Raw genomic sequence first — 12,733 nt, 5'->3', positions numbered from 1 at the left:
ATTATATCTTTAATTCCTTTATTCAGAGTAATTTATTTACCTAGTTTCATGCAGGGAATGGATGATGTTCTGCAAGTCCGCAACAAAATTGAAAGATGTTTACGTTTTCTTGGTTTAAATATAGACGTAGCCAGAACATTTAAGAAATGACTATTGTTAATGACCCATGTGCCTGCCTATAAAGTGCCTAATGTTGAACATGTTTTTCTTTGTAGAGGCAGAGCAGACTGATGAACAACTTTATCATGAGATCTCACGGGTGAGTGATTTACATAGTCCACATTGACTGCAATGTGTTGAAACTTCATAGATAGGATATGTTTCACATTAATTAAGCGATGCCTTCCTTCATTGATTATTTACTTGTTCGTGTTTGGTAGATAGTTATTAATATCATTATTGGCTCCACATAAATTCTGCAGTTCAAGTGCTGATTACACGGTCACAATATGGAAGCGTTTTGATTCAGGTGGCATTTATTTAATGGACCAACAAGATAGTGGTCTTCTTTACTAAATGTGTTTTTTCAAAATTTCCTCAGGGTTTGGAGAGGAGAGGTGGAAGATGATGTTTTCCATACATGGTTCTCAGGCAGCTCGTTCCCTTTATAACTCTGATAAATAAACATTCATATTTATGGTTTAACAGACCTCAAGACTTTTCTGTTTACTGCTGTGCCTGATCAGCTTTTTAGCTCTATAGTCGGCTCCACTACATTATTCTTGACAATTGACTTTTAACACCGTGCAAGCGGAAATAACTCTGAACTACAGATATTGAGCCACGGCATGGTTTTATGTGGCTGTTTCAAAAATATATTTTTCGTTTCAAAAATATATTTTTAGATCTATTTTCAATGATACAGAACTAGTGTCTAAGGCAAATGTTTGTAATCCATTTTTTTCCTTCAACAGGCCAATGTTATATGCATTGTGTATGCAGTGAACAACAAGAATTCCATTGAGAAGGTAAAACGAAAGAATTTCTTTCAAACCAATTGATTCTGATGTGGCTAATTCTGTGAGGAAGGCACTTCTTTTGATCATTCTCACGTTCTAGGAAAAGCTGCAGATGGCCACATCCAAATCTACTACATTTCATGGAAGCAGCTGTCATCACCACAACTCATGGAACAAGCATGTGCAATGCAATAGGTCTCGCATTATTAAAGTTTGAGCTATTGGCATTGCTAAATAATGCGACACCAATAGCACAAACTTTAATAATGCGAGACCTGTTGCATTGCAAATGCTTGTTTTTTTATTTTTCTTGAATAAGAAAACACAAATAATATGTTCCTTTCATGATGTTCTGCAACATTGTGTTATTCAATGTATGATTATATGTCATTGCATCACATTTATGGGACTGACGATCTTCAGATTACAGCAGCAAACTAGTATTTTTTGGTTTGTTGCACATTACCACACCAACTCTCTTCTCAGTGATGCATCATATTTCACCTTGAACACTGGATCTGTACAATCAACAATTATCACATTTGGGAGAAAGTAAAACCGTTTCCATAGTGTACATACAGAGATTATACTCTGCCCATCCTGTCATCACTACTTGGTCGAAGTTCAACGTCAATGAGTTCACCTTTCACTTGCAGGGCCAAGTATGTGCAGACAGGTTCACAGATATCTTTTTGTGGCGACGTGGGCAGCATCAGGCACCAGTACTCTGCCAGGTGTTTACCAAAAATATGATAGGTCTATTGCTACTGGAACTGATCGCACTGAGTTTACTCCTAATGTGTGTTCAAATCCGTTCTTGCTTTTTCTCTGCTTGCCCTGTATATTCTATGATGCACTTTACTGTTTGGAGAGAACTGATTCTTCATATCCAATATAAACAGAGTATGTGCATACCTTGCCCATTCTGTTAAGGATGCATCAGAAGTATCTAGGGAGGGGAGGTGTTTGGATCAACATTGTGCTCAGGGTCAGCATCCCTAACTAATTCAAGAAGCGGATCATATATTAATGACAGTTGAGGCATCTGGCCCAACCTAGAATGCGTTTATCACATTTAACATTTTAGAACTGACTGACATCCTTTCAGGAGTTTGGACCAGAGTAGAAAAGATATCTGGAATTTCAGCAGTTTCTGCCTTTTCCAGCTGAAGAGGCCCGTTGAAGTCTTCGTGAGTAATGGAAAGGGACCGAAACAAATGCCTGTTTCCGTATTTAGCCACGCTTCAATTATTTAAGAACTTGCCTAGTTTTTACATTAACACAGTGCTTCTGAATCATGCAGTTTATTGCTCTTTGAGATGAAAATGATGTAGCGCATGACTAAGCCCTACAAAGCAACTCTGAGGAAGACGATGAGAGCAAAAAAGAAGAGTTTACACTAGCTGGAGCATGGGCTAGGGGATGAGGAGGGTGCTCTGCAGGTCAAACTTCACTCACTATTGACTAGAAAAAAGCATTTACCACAGAAATGTAGGTAGCCTTCAGGTGAAAGTGCATGTAAAGTTGAATGTTTTGGCATCTCCCATTTAAACACACTTTCTTTTCTTGGCTGTTTGCGTGATGGAGCTCAATATGCATCGAGTGTTCTTTTGATGATCCTAAGTAACAGCACAAGGTTTGTGCTGTTTGCAGAATCTGCTTGGTTTTCTGCTCAAAGTCTTGATCATATTTCAAGAGTGAAGATGAGAAAAAAAAAGGAATGTTAAAGTGAAGAAAAACAAGTGGAATGGAGCAAGATGCCAGGTTCAAGGAAACACAGACGGCAAGATGATTTAAAGGGTACGTTTTACTTCTCAGTCCTAATGATACAGCCTTTCAGGGCAGCCAAGAAAACAAGCGGCACTGAAAGTGATCGCGAAAGCGATCGCTATCGTAAAAAAATAAACACCCGCGAGTGTTGCGCAAGCCACTGCGAGCCATATGATTTCAATTATCGCACACGTGATAATTGAAAACATATGGGCTTTGGTGTGCGTAACAGACACCAATAGGCCCTGGGTGGAGCAATGCGCCCGCCGTTGGCCTATTGCGTGCTCTGTTTAAAAAAAAAAAAGACGCAAACAAAGCCCAATAGCGGAACCCAAAAGGGAAAGCACAAGCATGTGCGATTCCAGGGTCCGTTTTCAAACCCCGGACAAAAGGGCTCTCGCCTGCGTGAGCAGTGCTGCCCCCTGCAACGCAGGACGCGAGCCCTAAAAATGCAGTCGCTAAAAGGCAGGAAGCTATGATTGCACTCACTGGCTTCACAGCATCAGTGAGCGTGAGAATCGTAGCTTCAAGGATAAAGAGTGGAAAAAAAAAACAGAGACCTAGAGACATGCAACATAATTGCCCAGACAGCAACGTCTGATTTTACCTTCAGGGCAGCTGGTGTTTTACAGCAACCATATGTCGGTGGATAGGACATGAGCTTTACTTTAGACTTGGTGCTCTCGTTAGACATAGGACTGACGTGTTGGAGAAAATGGGGTATGCAGAACAGTGCAGAGAAAATTAGATTTGAAAATTGGAAGAAATTTCTATTCAAGAAACATTATATTTCTAATAAGAGTTCTGATGTTTGAATATACAAAATTAAATTCAGTGTACGAAAATCCAGTGCACTGAACAAGGCAGGCATGCTGTATTGTTTTTTGATGATGTGTTCTTGACTGGTGCTGCTTTCTAACTGCAGGTGACGAGTCATTGGATTCCACTCATCAGTGACAGAACGGACAAAGATAGCAGGTATTTGAAATGAAAATATTTTATCCGGTTTCTTTGAATGACTTCACTTGAAAGATTACTTTAGTGTTGAGAGCTAAAGCAAAGATGCACATACCTGGTCAGTTAAATGTATCTTATTGATTTCCTACTTAAACTATTCTATAGAAATGAGTGAGTGGACTGGTGTTTTCCGACCCCTGTGTTTTCTAATCCCTTTGTAAAGCAGTTTGCGCAGTGGTCGTAATTCTGAGATGTGTGTAGTTTACCGAACCTGGCTATTACCAGGTGAGATAATAAAGACTTCATCCTTTGTTATATTTCAGCAGTTGAAACCTGTTGGAACATAGTACAATAATTACTGTGCGGTAAGCAGTAAAATCCATGTTATTCCTCAAAAACTCAGAATAGGTGCAGTTTACTCATGAACTCCAGGGGAGACATATTTTATCGGGTGCATAATAAATAGCATCTATATCTATAGGTAATTTGCAATCATGACCTCAACGAAACCATTCCAGATTATATCAAAAAACAAAAAGATTTTGTAGTAAGAATCTTTTCTGTATTCACATGTTGGTCATATTCCACAATCTAGTGGTTTGGTCTGTAATTATCCTTCTTTTTTTTTTTTTTTGATTTTTCAAAAACCTTTATTAGTATTCTTAATCTGTACACCGCTATTTAGCCAACAACCCGGAGGCAGGCAGCATATGTCCAACTTTCATATAGCAGGGTTGCAATACGTGCACAGTTCGCATTCAGGCAATATAGTTTGAATATATAACATTTAACATAAACACATGTGAGAGATTGTCACAGGTCAACCCAATCAGTTTCCATCAAGTGATCACAAGTCTCGCCACCAGAAGCCCCTGGTTGTCTGCATGGAGCCATTCCCCCACACCCCCTGCACCCGCTCTATATGTTCCCCCTGTACTGCCCTCAGTCACTTTCATCCCCCTCCGAGTGGGCCAGCCAGTCCACCAATGGCTTCCAAATGTCGGCAGGCCTAGAGCGGAGTGGCATCAGTTCCCAATACGCCGTCAACTGGTTTTTGCAGTACAAGGCAGATTTCAGCCAGCTCGATATCGTAGGTGGGGACTTTTGTTTCCATTTGAGCGCTATCTGCTGCTTGGCAAGCAGGAGTAAAATTGCGAACAGCTTTCTGCACGTACTCGGTACCGGCAGCACAAATTCCAGGAGGCCTAATAATGGGTCGGGACCCAAGGGTATATGCATCATCAGACTCATAGTGCGAAACACATTCTCCCAGTATGCCCCTATCGGGCCACACGTCCAAGACAAATGATAAAAGGTGGCCTCTCTCTCACCACATCTCCAGCAGGAGGCGTCAGCTGACAGTCCCATTCTCACCAGTTGCAAGGGCGTATGGTACGTTCTGTGTAGATAATTGAAGTGTATGAGCCTGAGCCTGTAATTTGGGGATAAGTGTTCTAGTTGCGTGCAACAGAACGTCCATTGTTTTTCCGATATCTGTATTTCCGCCTCCCTCACCCAGGCCATCCTCGAGTCAGTGTGTGGGACTGGTGTCGTGTTCTGTGTGGCCCTGTAGATCCTCGTTATCAATTTATGGGAGGATGCATTCGAGAGAACGTCCTCCAGTGCCGCTAGTGTTGGCGGTGCCTCCGGGAAGCCCGGGTATCTACGTTTGCACGCAGCCCGCAGTTGATAATACAATAAGAGTTCTGTGGCCGTCGGGGACATAGTCAGTCATGTCCTGTATCTCAATAAAGTTGTCATCCGGGTACAGGTCTCCTGCCACCTTCAGGCCTCTCTCGCTCGCTCTACGGACCACTGCTGCATCCGTGAGTGGTTCCAGCAGGGGGTTGCCGTCTAGTGGCATGCTCGGGGCGTACATGTCGCTCACGCCCGCTCGTTTTGCTATGCCCGCCCATGCCCATCGCACCATCTCCACCGTGTCTATGTCCTCATGCGGTCTCTTAAATTTTTTGTATACCGCCGTCTTGATGGGGCATGGAGACGCCACGTCTATCTCAATAGCTACGTGAGGTTGGTACGGGATCGGGTGGTGCCAGTAGTAGAGGAACTGAGCTTGTGCACTGTACGCATACAGCTCAAAATCTGGCGCAGCTAAACCACCCTGCCGGAACGGGAGAGTTAGGAGGTTCCAGGCCACTCTGGGTTGTCGACCCACCCATACCAACTCAATGACCGCAGACCGGAGCCTGGCGTAAAATGCCATTGTTAACGGCAGCGGTATGTTTATAAATAAATACAGGAATTTGGGGACCACCACCATTTTGGCAAGAGCTATGCGACCCATCAATGAAAGCGGAAGAGTCTTCCACTTCTTTACTTTGCCCTCCAGCCAATCCATTGCCACTCCAAAGTTTGAGAGCCAGATTTCATGAACGGTGCGGCTCACTTTAATGCCCAAGTATTTTACTTCCTCCACTGCCCAGTCAATCTGAAATTCCGTGTGGCACCTCACCGTGCTATCTGTTAATGGCAGCATGGTCGACTTCGACCAATTAATATTAATCCCAGTGAGGCCGCTATATCTAAGCATCTCCCTCATCAGCGGATCGAAATTCGTCTCAGGGTCCATCATGTAGATGGTGATGTCGTCTGCGTATAGGGAGATAAGCAGACCGCGCGATGTGAAGCCTATGCTCCTCTGGGTGTGGTGTTGCCGCATACGTGCTGCAAGCGGCTCCGTAGCTACAGCAAAGAGTAGGGGAGAGAGCGGGCATCCCTGTCTCGTCCCTCTCGTGATCCGTATAGAGTCTGAGGTCTGCCCATTCACTCGCACCCTTGCAGTCGGGTGATTGTACAGAACGCCGATACGTCTGGCAAACAGCGGGCTGAAACCCATTCTAGTAAAGAGTGCGTACAGGAACTTCCACTCCAGGGAGTCGAATGCCTTTGTCGCATCAAGTAGCGCAGCAGCAGCTTTCGATTTGGGGTCCAGGTAGTGGAGCAACCCGAACAGAACTCTCAGATTGTGTGAAGTGGATCTCTCCAAGACGAAACCCGACTGGTCTAATAGTGCAATCTGCGGTAGCATGTATTTTAGTCGGTCAGCCAGCAGTTTCGCATAGATCTTGGCGTCCACATTGATGAGCGAGAGGGGTCGGTATGAGTCCGGCTCAAGAGGGTCCTTGCCGGGCTTGAGTAGGGTGATGATCAGTGCCTCGCGCATGGATTGCGGGAGTATCCCTGATTCGACCGCTTCCTCAAAGACCCTGTATAGTTTGGGTACCAGAATATCTACATACTCCTTGTAAAATTCTGACGTTAAACCGTCTGGTCCAGGCGCTTTACCAGGCGGCATGCTCATTATTATAGCCCGTATGTCCTCCTGCGAGAACGGTAGGTCCATGTACTGTCTGGCCCCGTTGTTAAACCAGGCCAGGGCGATTGTGTCTAGATAGTCTGTGATAGTTTGGTCGTCAGGCGTAATTTTGGACGTGTAGAGTGTGCTGTAGTATTGCGTCATGACTCCAAGGATGGCCTTTGGCTCCCTCACTATGTCTCCTCCCTCATCTCTAATCTCTAGCACATAGTCCGCACCCCTGGGAGCACGGAGCATGTTGGCCAGCGTCCTGCCTGCCCTATCCCCCTCCCCGTACCGTCGTGCTTGCGCATCCTTCGCTAGAAAGGACACCTCTCTGTCTGCCTCTTCCTGGTATTGCGTGAGCTTCGTGCGAAACTCAGCCCTCGCTCTGTCTGTAGGTGTTTCTTGAAGTCGAGCCTCGAGCGCTGCTAGTTCAGTTTCAAGTGTTTGCAAGGTGCTTCTGATTGAGCGGAGTACACCTGTCTTCAGTGACATGCAGCACCCCCTTATCACCACCTTACAGGCCTCCCACAGCGTGCCCGGGGAGTCCACCGACCCCTCGTTCAGCTCGAAGTAGTCCTCCAGTTTTACCCTCAACTCTTGGCTAAATACCTGGTCTCTAAGTGCCCTGGAAGGGAACCTCCAGCTAAAAGGTTGAATGTAGGGTGTTGGGGTGGCTAGGGTAAGGCATACTGGCGCATGATCGGACAGTGAGCGCGGTAGGTGTGTTACATCTGTCACAAGTGTATGGACGTCCCCAGAAAGCAGCCAGTAATCGAGTCTAGACCACGTGGCTCTGTGCATTGTTAGACAAGTACCTTCCCGGTCTCCCGGGTGCAGTACTCTCCAGGAGTCTATCAGGCGAGCCTCCGAGATGATATCCCATAGTGCAGCCGCCGCCTTGGGGTGGTGTTCTCTCGCTGTACCCTGTCTATCCATCGTGTCTGAGAGCACCACGTTGTAATCTCCTCCCCACATAATCGCTGCCTGCCCTTTAGTCTGCACTTTGTACCAAAGGTCGTTATAGAACTCAGGGTTGTCATCATTAGGACCATACACATTCACCAAAATCCTCCTCATGCCACACAGAGTTCCTACCACTATGATGTACCTCCCCTCTGTATCCAACTGCACCTCTGACGTTGTCCAGTGAAGACCCCGCCTAATGAGTATCGCTACCCCCCGGGAGTAGTTGGAGTAGGGTGCATGCAGTGTTACCCCCATCTAGTACTACGGAGCATCGCAGCGGCATTGGCAGTCAGGTGGGTCTCCTGCAGAAAACATATGTCAATATTCCTTCGCAGCAAGTAGGCTTGAACCAGCCAGGCCTTACGCCTATCGTTCAAGCCGCGCACATTCCAGGTTAACAATTTAATGTGAGCCATAGTCAGAAGTGTGAGTATGCAGCGTCACTCCCTTCCGCAACATGCGCACCAGGGTACAACGCAATTGTTCACGATCAGTCACCATGCGACACCTGGTGCCTAAAGTGCTCTGGGGCCTATCTCGTTCAACTGTGTAAGTATTCGCTGCCTGTGACATCAGCCTCTCAACAAAACAATTAGCAACAGTGCTCTGCAATCCCAAACCCCCCCCAACCCCCTCCCGCTCCAACCCCCCAATCAGGTCGTGCAATTCTATCCCTCCCCCCCACCCAAACATCAAACACCCTGTAAGGCATTGCAATAGTTCAAGTTCAATGGGAGTCATCCCTCGGGGAACGCGGGTCTTACGCATACTAACCCTGTACTCATGCCAGGGCGACCGAGCGCCAGCCTGACAGTGCTCCCGTGTGGACCTCCCCCTCACACCTTACATGTATCAGTAACGGCCAACTTATCTTAATACGGAGGATCTGCAGTGTCCGAGTCCCTCAGCAGGCCTCCCCGGCCCTTGCATCGCATAGTGACAGCAATGATGGTTCAAAGTTCGCTCCTCCGTCACTCTATGTCACTTAGGACCGCTCTCTCTTCAGGTACCTCAGGAGCCGGCTGATTCTTTTGATCTCGCGATAGTTGCTTCGCATATTTCAATGCTGCCTTGGCGTCCACAAAAAAGGAAGGTTTGCCTGGGCCTTGTACCCTCAGCTTGGCGGGGTATATCAGCGAGTATTTAGTTCCAATTTGCTGGAAGATCTTCTTGGCCGGGACGAATTCCCTCCTAGCCGCCTGAACCTGCATGGTGAAATCCGGGAAGATCGAGATGTGGTTACCCTGGTATTGGAGGTCCTTTATATCTCTTGCCATGCGTAAAATGGTGTCACGGTCCCTGTAGTTCAGAATGCCCGCTATGATTGCTCTCGGCGGTGCACCCGGTTGTGGCTGGGGACCCAGCGTCCTGTGCGCCCTTTCGACCAGGAACATTTGGGAGAGGCCTGTCCCGAATAGTTCTGACATCATGGTCTCTACGTACACCTCCATTTTCGCAATGTTGGTCGTTTCGGCCACACCCGTTATGCGGGCGTTGTTGCGTCTTGAGCGGGCTTCCAAGTCCTCATTCTTCTGTTGGATCAGCGTCAAGACCTTGTCCATGCCTCGTATTTTCCTGTCCATAGCAGTATGGCCCTCTTCCGTTTCAGTCACACGCGTTTCCAGCACGTCCATCCTGCCATCCTGCTTGTCCATGCGCTTGGTCAGGCCGTCCATACGAGCCGCCAAGTCGTCCATCTTTTGATCTATCCCTTGGAGACTCGTTTTGAGTTCCTGAAACATGGACTTGATTTCAGAAGTTTGCGCGCCCCCATTATCATTTTTGGCCGCCTCGTCTTCAGATTGCTCCTGGCCTGTCGTCCTCTGCTTGGTCTTATCAAAGGTGATCTTCGGCTGTCTCGTATCCGGTTTCCCCATCTTGCCTGGCGAACTCGACGGAGGGAGCACTGAGAACCTAGTCGTGCGCTGGCTCCGTCTAGCAAGGACTGCAGCTTGAGGTGTCCCACTCAGCCTAGGCTTCTCCAGCGCCCTTGCAGTTAGTTGTAGCTGTGCACGCTTGCATAGCAGGCAGTTCGTGGCCAGAATACCCTCCGCTTACCAGTCGCGGCAACTGAACAACCCACTCAGGGTCCGGCGGCACAAAATGGCGTCTCGCGCCAAAAACAGTAGGATTCCAGCAGCCGAGCCCAGATCCTGGGATTCGAGAGCGTTTTGCCACCACAAGCGTTCAGCGACCCCAGGGGGCAGTGGGCTAGTCTGTGCATTCACGGGGGGGGGGTGCCGCCAAAGTAATGTTCGCATCAGGCGCTTCTGCCCGCCCCTCCACGCAGTTTGGCCACGCGGGGGGTCCGCAGCCCGAGTATGGCACCCTCGCACCCAACTGGGTCTTGGAGCGTCGTCAGCCTCCCCCGTTATGCTCCTTACCGGATCGGCCCCAAAGCAGGACGGTACCGATCTCACCGCCTCACAGTGCACCCCCGCTCCGGGCCAATCCAGCACGTTGTGTCACTCCAGAGCCATGGAGGGAGCGACCGTTCGTCCCAGGTACCGCCGCAGCTCAGCGTGGAGTTGTTGGGCGCCCCCTTCGGCCCCCGGTGTGCAGGCCGCGCAGCGCCGGGCTCCCCACTGCTCTCCTCCGGATCCCAGCTCACGCGAGGTCCCGGCTTCCAACTTGACTCGGGCCGCCTCTTCACTCGCAGGCTGCCCGCGTCAGTTCAGAGCGGTCAATCTTTCCCGCTTCATTTTCGTTCCTCCAGCGGGTGACCCCCGCCACTCCACGGGGCTTCTGAGCGGGAGAGGTCCGGGATCTCTGTCCGTTTAAAGGATAATTGCCGGATTTATTCGCTCGGTCGGCGGAGCTGCGGGTCTAAGCAGCCATTCCGCCTCGCGTCCAAGCCACGCCCCCTATCCTTGTATAACATGTTTTATCCAGTATTAGGGTATTTTTAATAGATTCACATGCCTGAATCATTCCCTGTCGTCTGGATGGGAGTCCCCGGTACATAAATAAAGTAATGCCCCATTAGACATATAGAGTAATCGGCCAAAGGCCTCACATTAGTAACATATCCAGGTCCTTTTGTAATAAGGACCAAACTCTAGAGAGCAACCAATCAGCTGCCACCACCCTCTGGAACCTTCCTGGAAGGCGCTCTAGTCCCTCAGATTTTCTACCGCACATCGTGCTAAGGGAGTCAACACTGAGCTCTGCTCAGGGTTTTTCCTTATCTTTGGATTTAAGGTATTTTCTTCGGATATGTCTCCATCTGAGTGAAGTCTTTACTGTCTTCATGTCGGATACTCATAAGAAAGGCTCTTTGTAGGCCCTGTGATACTTGCGAAAAGAAGAGATTGCATGTCGACAACCAGCATAAGGACTGCCTCTACTGTCTTTAGCTAGACCATACTCCTAAAGACTGCAAGGTATATCATACTTTTTCTACAAAGACTTTAAAAGATCGTTAGGGAAGGCTTTTAACTTGGCTGCGGAGACTTAAGGACAAAGAAGACCCCTTGTCCTCTGAGAAGAGTGAGAGCTCATCGATATCCTCTTCAAAGGCTCCTCAGAAAAGGCCCATAGATGTTTCTCCAGGTCCTTCTACGCAGCAACCTCAAAAAAAGATGCAGAAAAAGTCTTCAGATGCTCAAAAGCTTAAAGATTTACCTACCAGGTAGTCTTCTCCCTTTCAAGGGTCGAAAAAACCAGCTTCAGACCCTCTACCTCTTCCGCCCAGGGTGAAACACACTTTCAAAAAGCCTTCCTTCGCCCCGTCGACTACCACCTCGTCAACGATGGCCTTGACGACGACAAAATCTCCTTAGACTGCTATTGGAGTGACTTCGTTGATGACAGCAACTTCGACACTTTCAGTCTTGTCGGCATTTCTTTCGACGACGACCTCTTCGTTGACGGCACATACCCCTTTGTCGTCGACTATCAAAATCAAGAATCCTCGGCGACGACAGCGGCGACGACCCGCTCGACGACTACCTCGCCGACGAGTGCCTCGAAGAGTGTACCGTCGACGACCATCCCATCGGCGACCGTTCGACGACAATAGACACTCCTCGACTGTAGTGTCTATTGTAACCATCGACAATTCCTCGTCGACAGTGCTAAAACCGACGATGGCCTCGTCGACGACACCTACATCAAGAATGAAAATTACATATTATCAACACAATTTTACTAAACAGAGGCTGTCACCCTCTCTTACATCACCCAGTAGGGTTCAACCATTACTCCCCTCTAACCTTTTGGATGAGGATTCAGATGAGGACAGCATGTTAAGAGCTGCAAGAAGTCCCTCTGAACTTAATGTTAAGTATCAAGAAGACTCTGATTATGATGATCAAGACATGGATGAGCAGGCGTACTATCATGACGACAGCCATCATCAACAGCCACAGATGGTTTGTCTTCCTTCAGCCTTGGTCTCTGACCTGCAATTTATGATCTCTGACTACAAGAAGAGGTTCCCTACCTCTGCGTCGTCTCCTGCTCAAGTTCTCTCTCCGCCACAGAGAGTGCATGTCCCACCTCCATCACCACCTCTTACCATTGAGGTGCCTGTGCCGCCTCTTCCCTCTACGGGCGAGGACGATGAAGAACAACAAGAAGAGGGGGAGATTCAGGATACGCAGTCACACCACGACGAATGGGATGACTGTTATCCCTCTTCCAGCATCTCCTTTGCCTCCTCAGGCAGACTCGCCTCCCGAAGATATAGGAGGTTTCCATAATCTCCTGGAGAGAGCAGCACAACGGTTCAAATTACCAATGCCATCTCACCAACAGA

The 12,733-nt window shown here is 48.0% G+C and overlaps 1 protein-coding gene across 3 annotated transcripts in view; it reads left to right on the top strand.

The window, feature by feature from the left end:
• RHOT1 (ras homolog family member T1) overlaps nt 1-12,733 on the top strand; it is a 688,574-nt gene that overhangs the window by 133,646 nt on the left and 542,195 nt on the right. For all 3 annotated transcript variants that reach the window (XM_078654375.1, XM_078654374.1, XM_078654373.1), the window contains exons 4-6: nt 216-259; nt 915-968; nt 3,655-3,707. In XM_078654375.1, the coding sequence (XP_078510501.1) occupies nt 216-259; nt 915-968; nt 3,655-3,707 (151 nt within the window). The remainder of the gene's footprint in view (nt 1-215; nt 260-914; nt 969-3,654; nt 3,708-12,733) is intronic.

Source organism: Lissotriton helveticus, chromosome 7 (assembly GCF_964261635.1).
Source record: "Lissotriton helveticus chromosome 7, aLisHel1.1, whole genome shotgun sequence".
Lineage (NCBI taxonomy): Eukaryota > Metazoa > Chordata > Amphibia > Caudata > Salamandridae > Lissotriton > Lissotriton helveticus.
The sequence above is the reverse complement of the archived record's forward strand: the minus strand, read 5'-3'. Positions and strand labels throughout refer to the sequence as shown.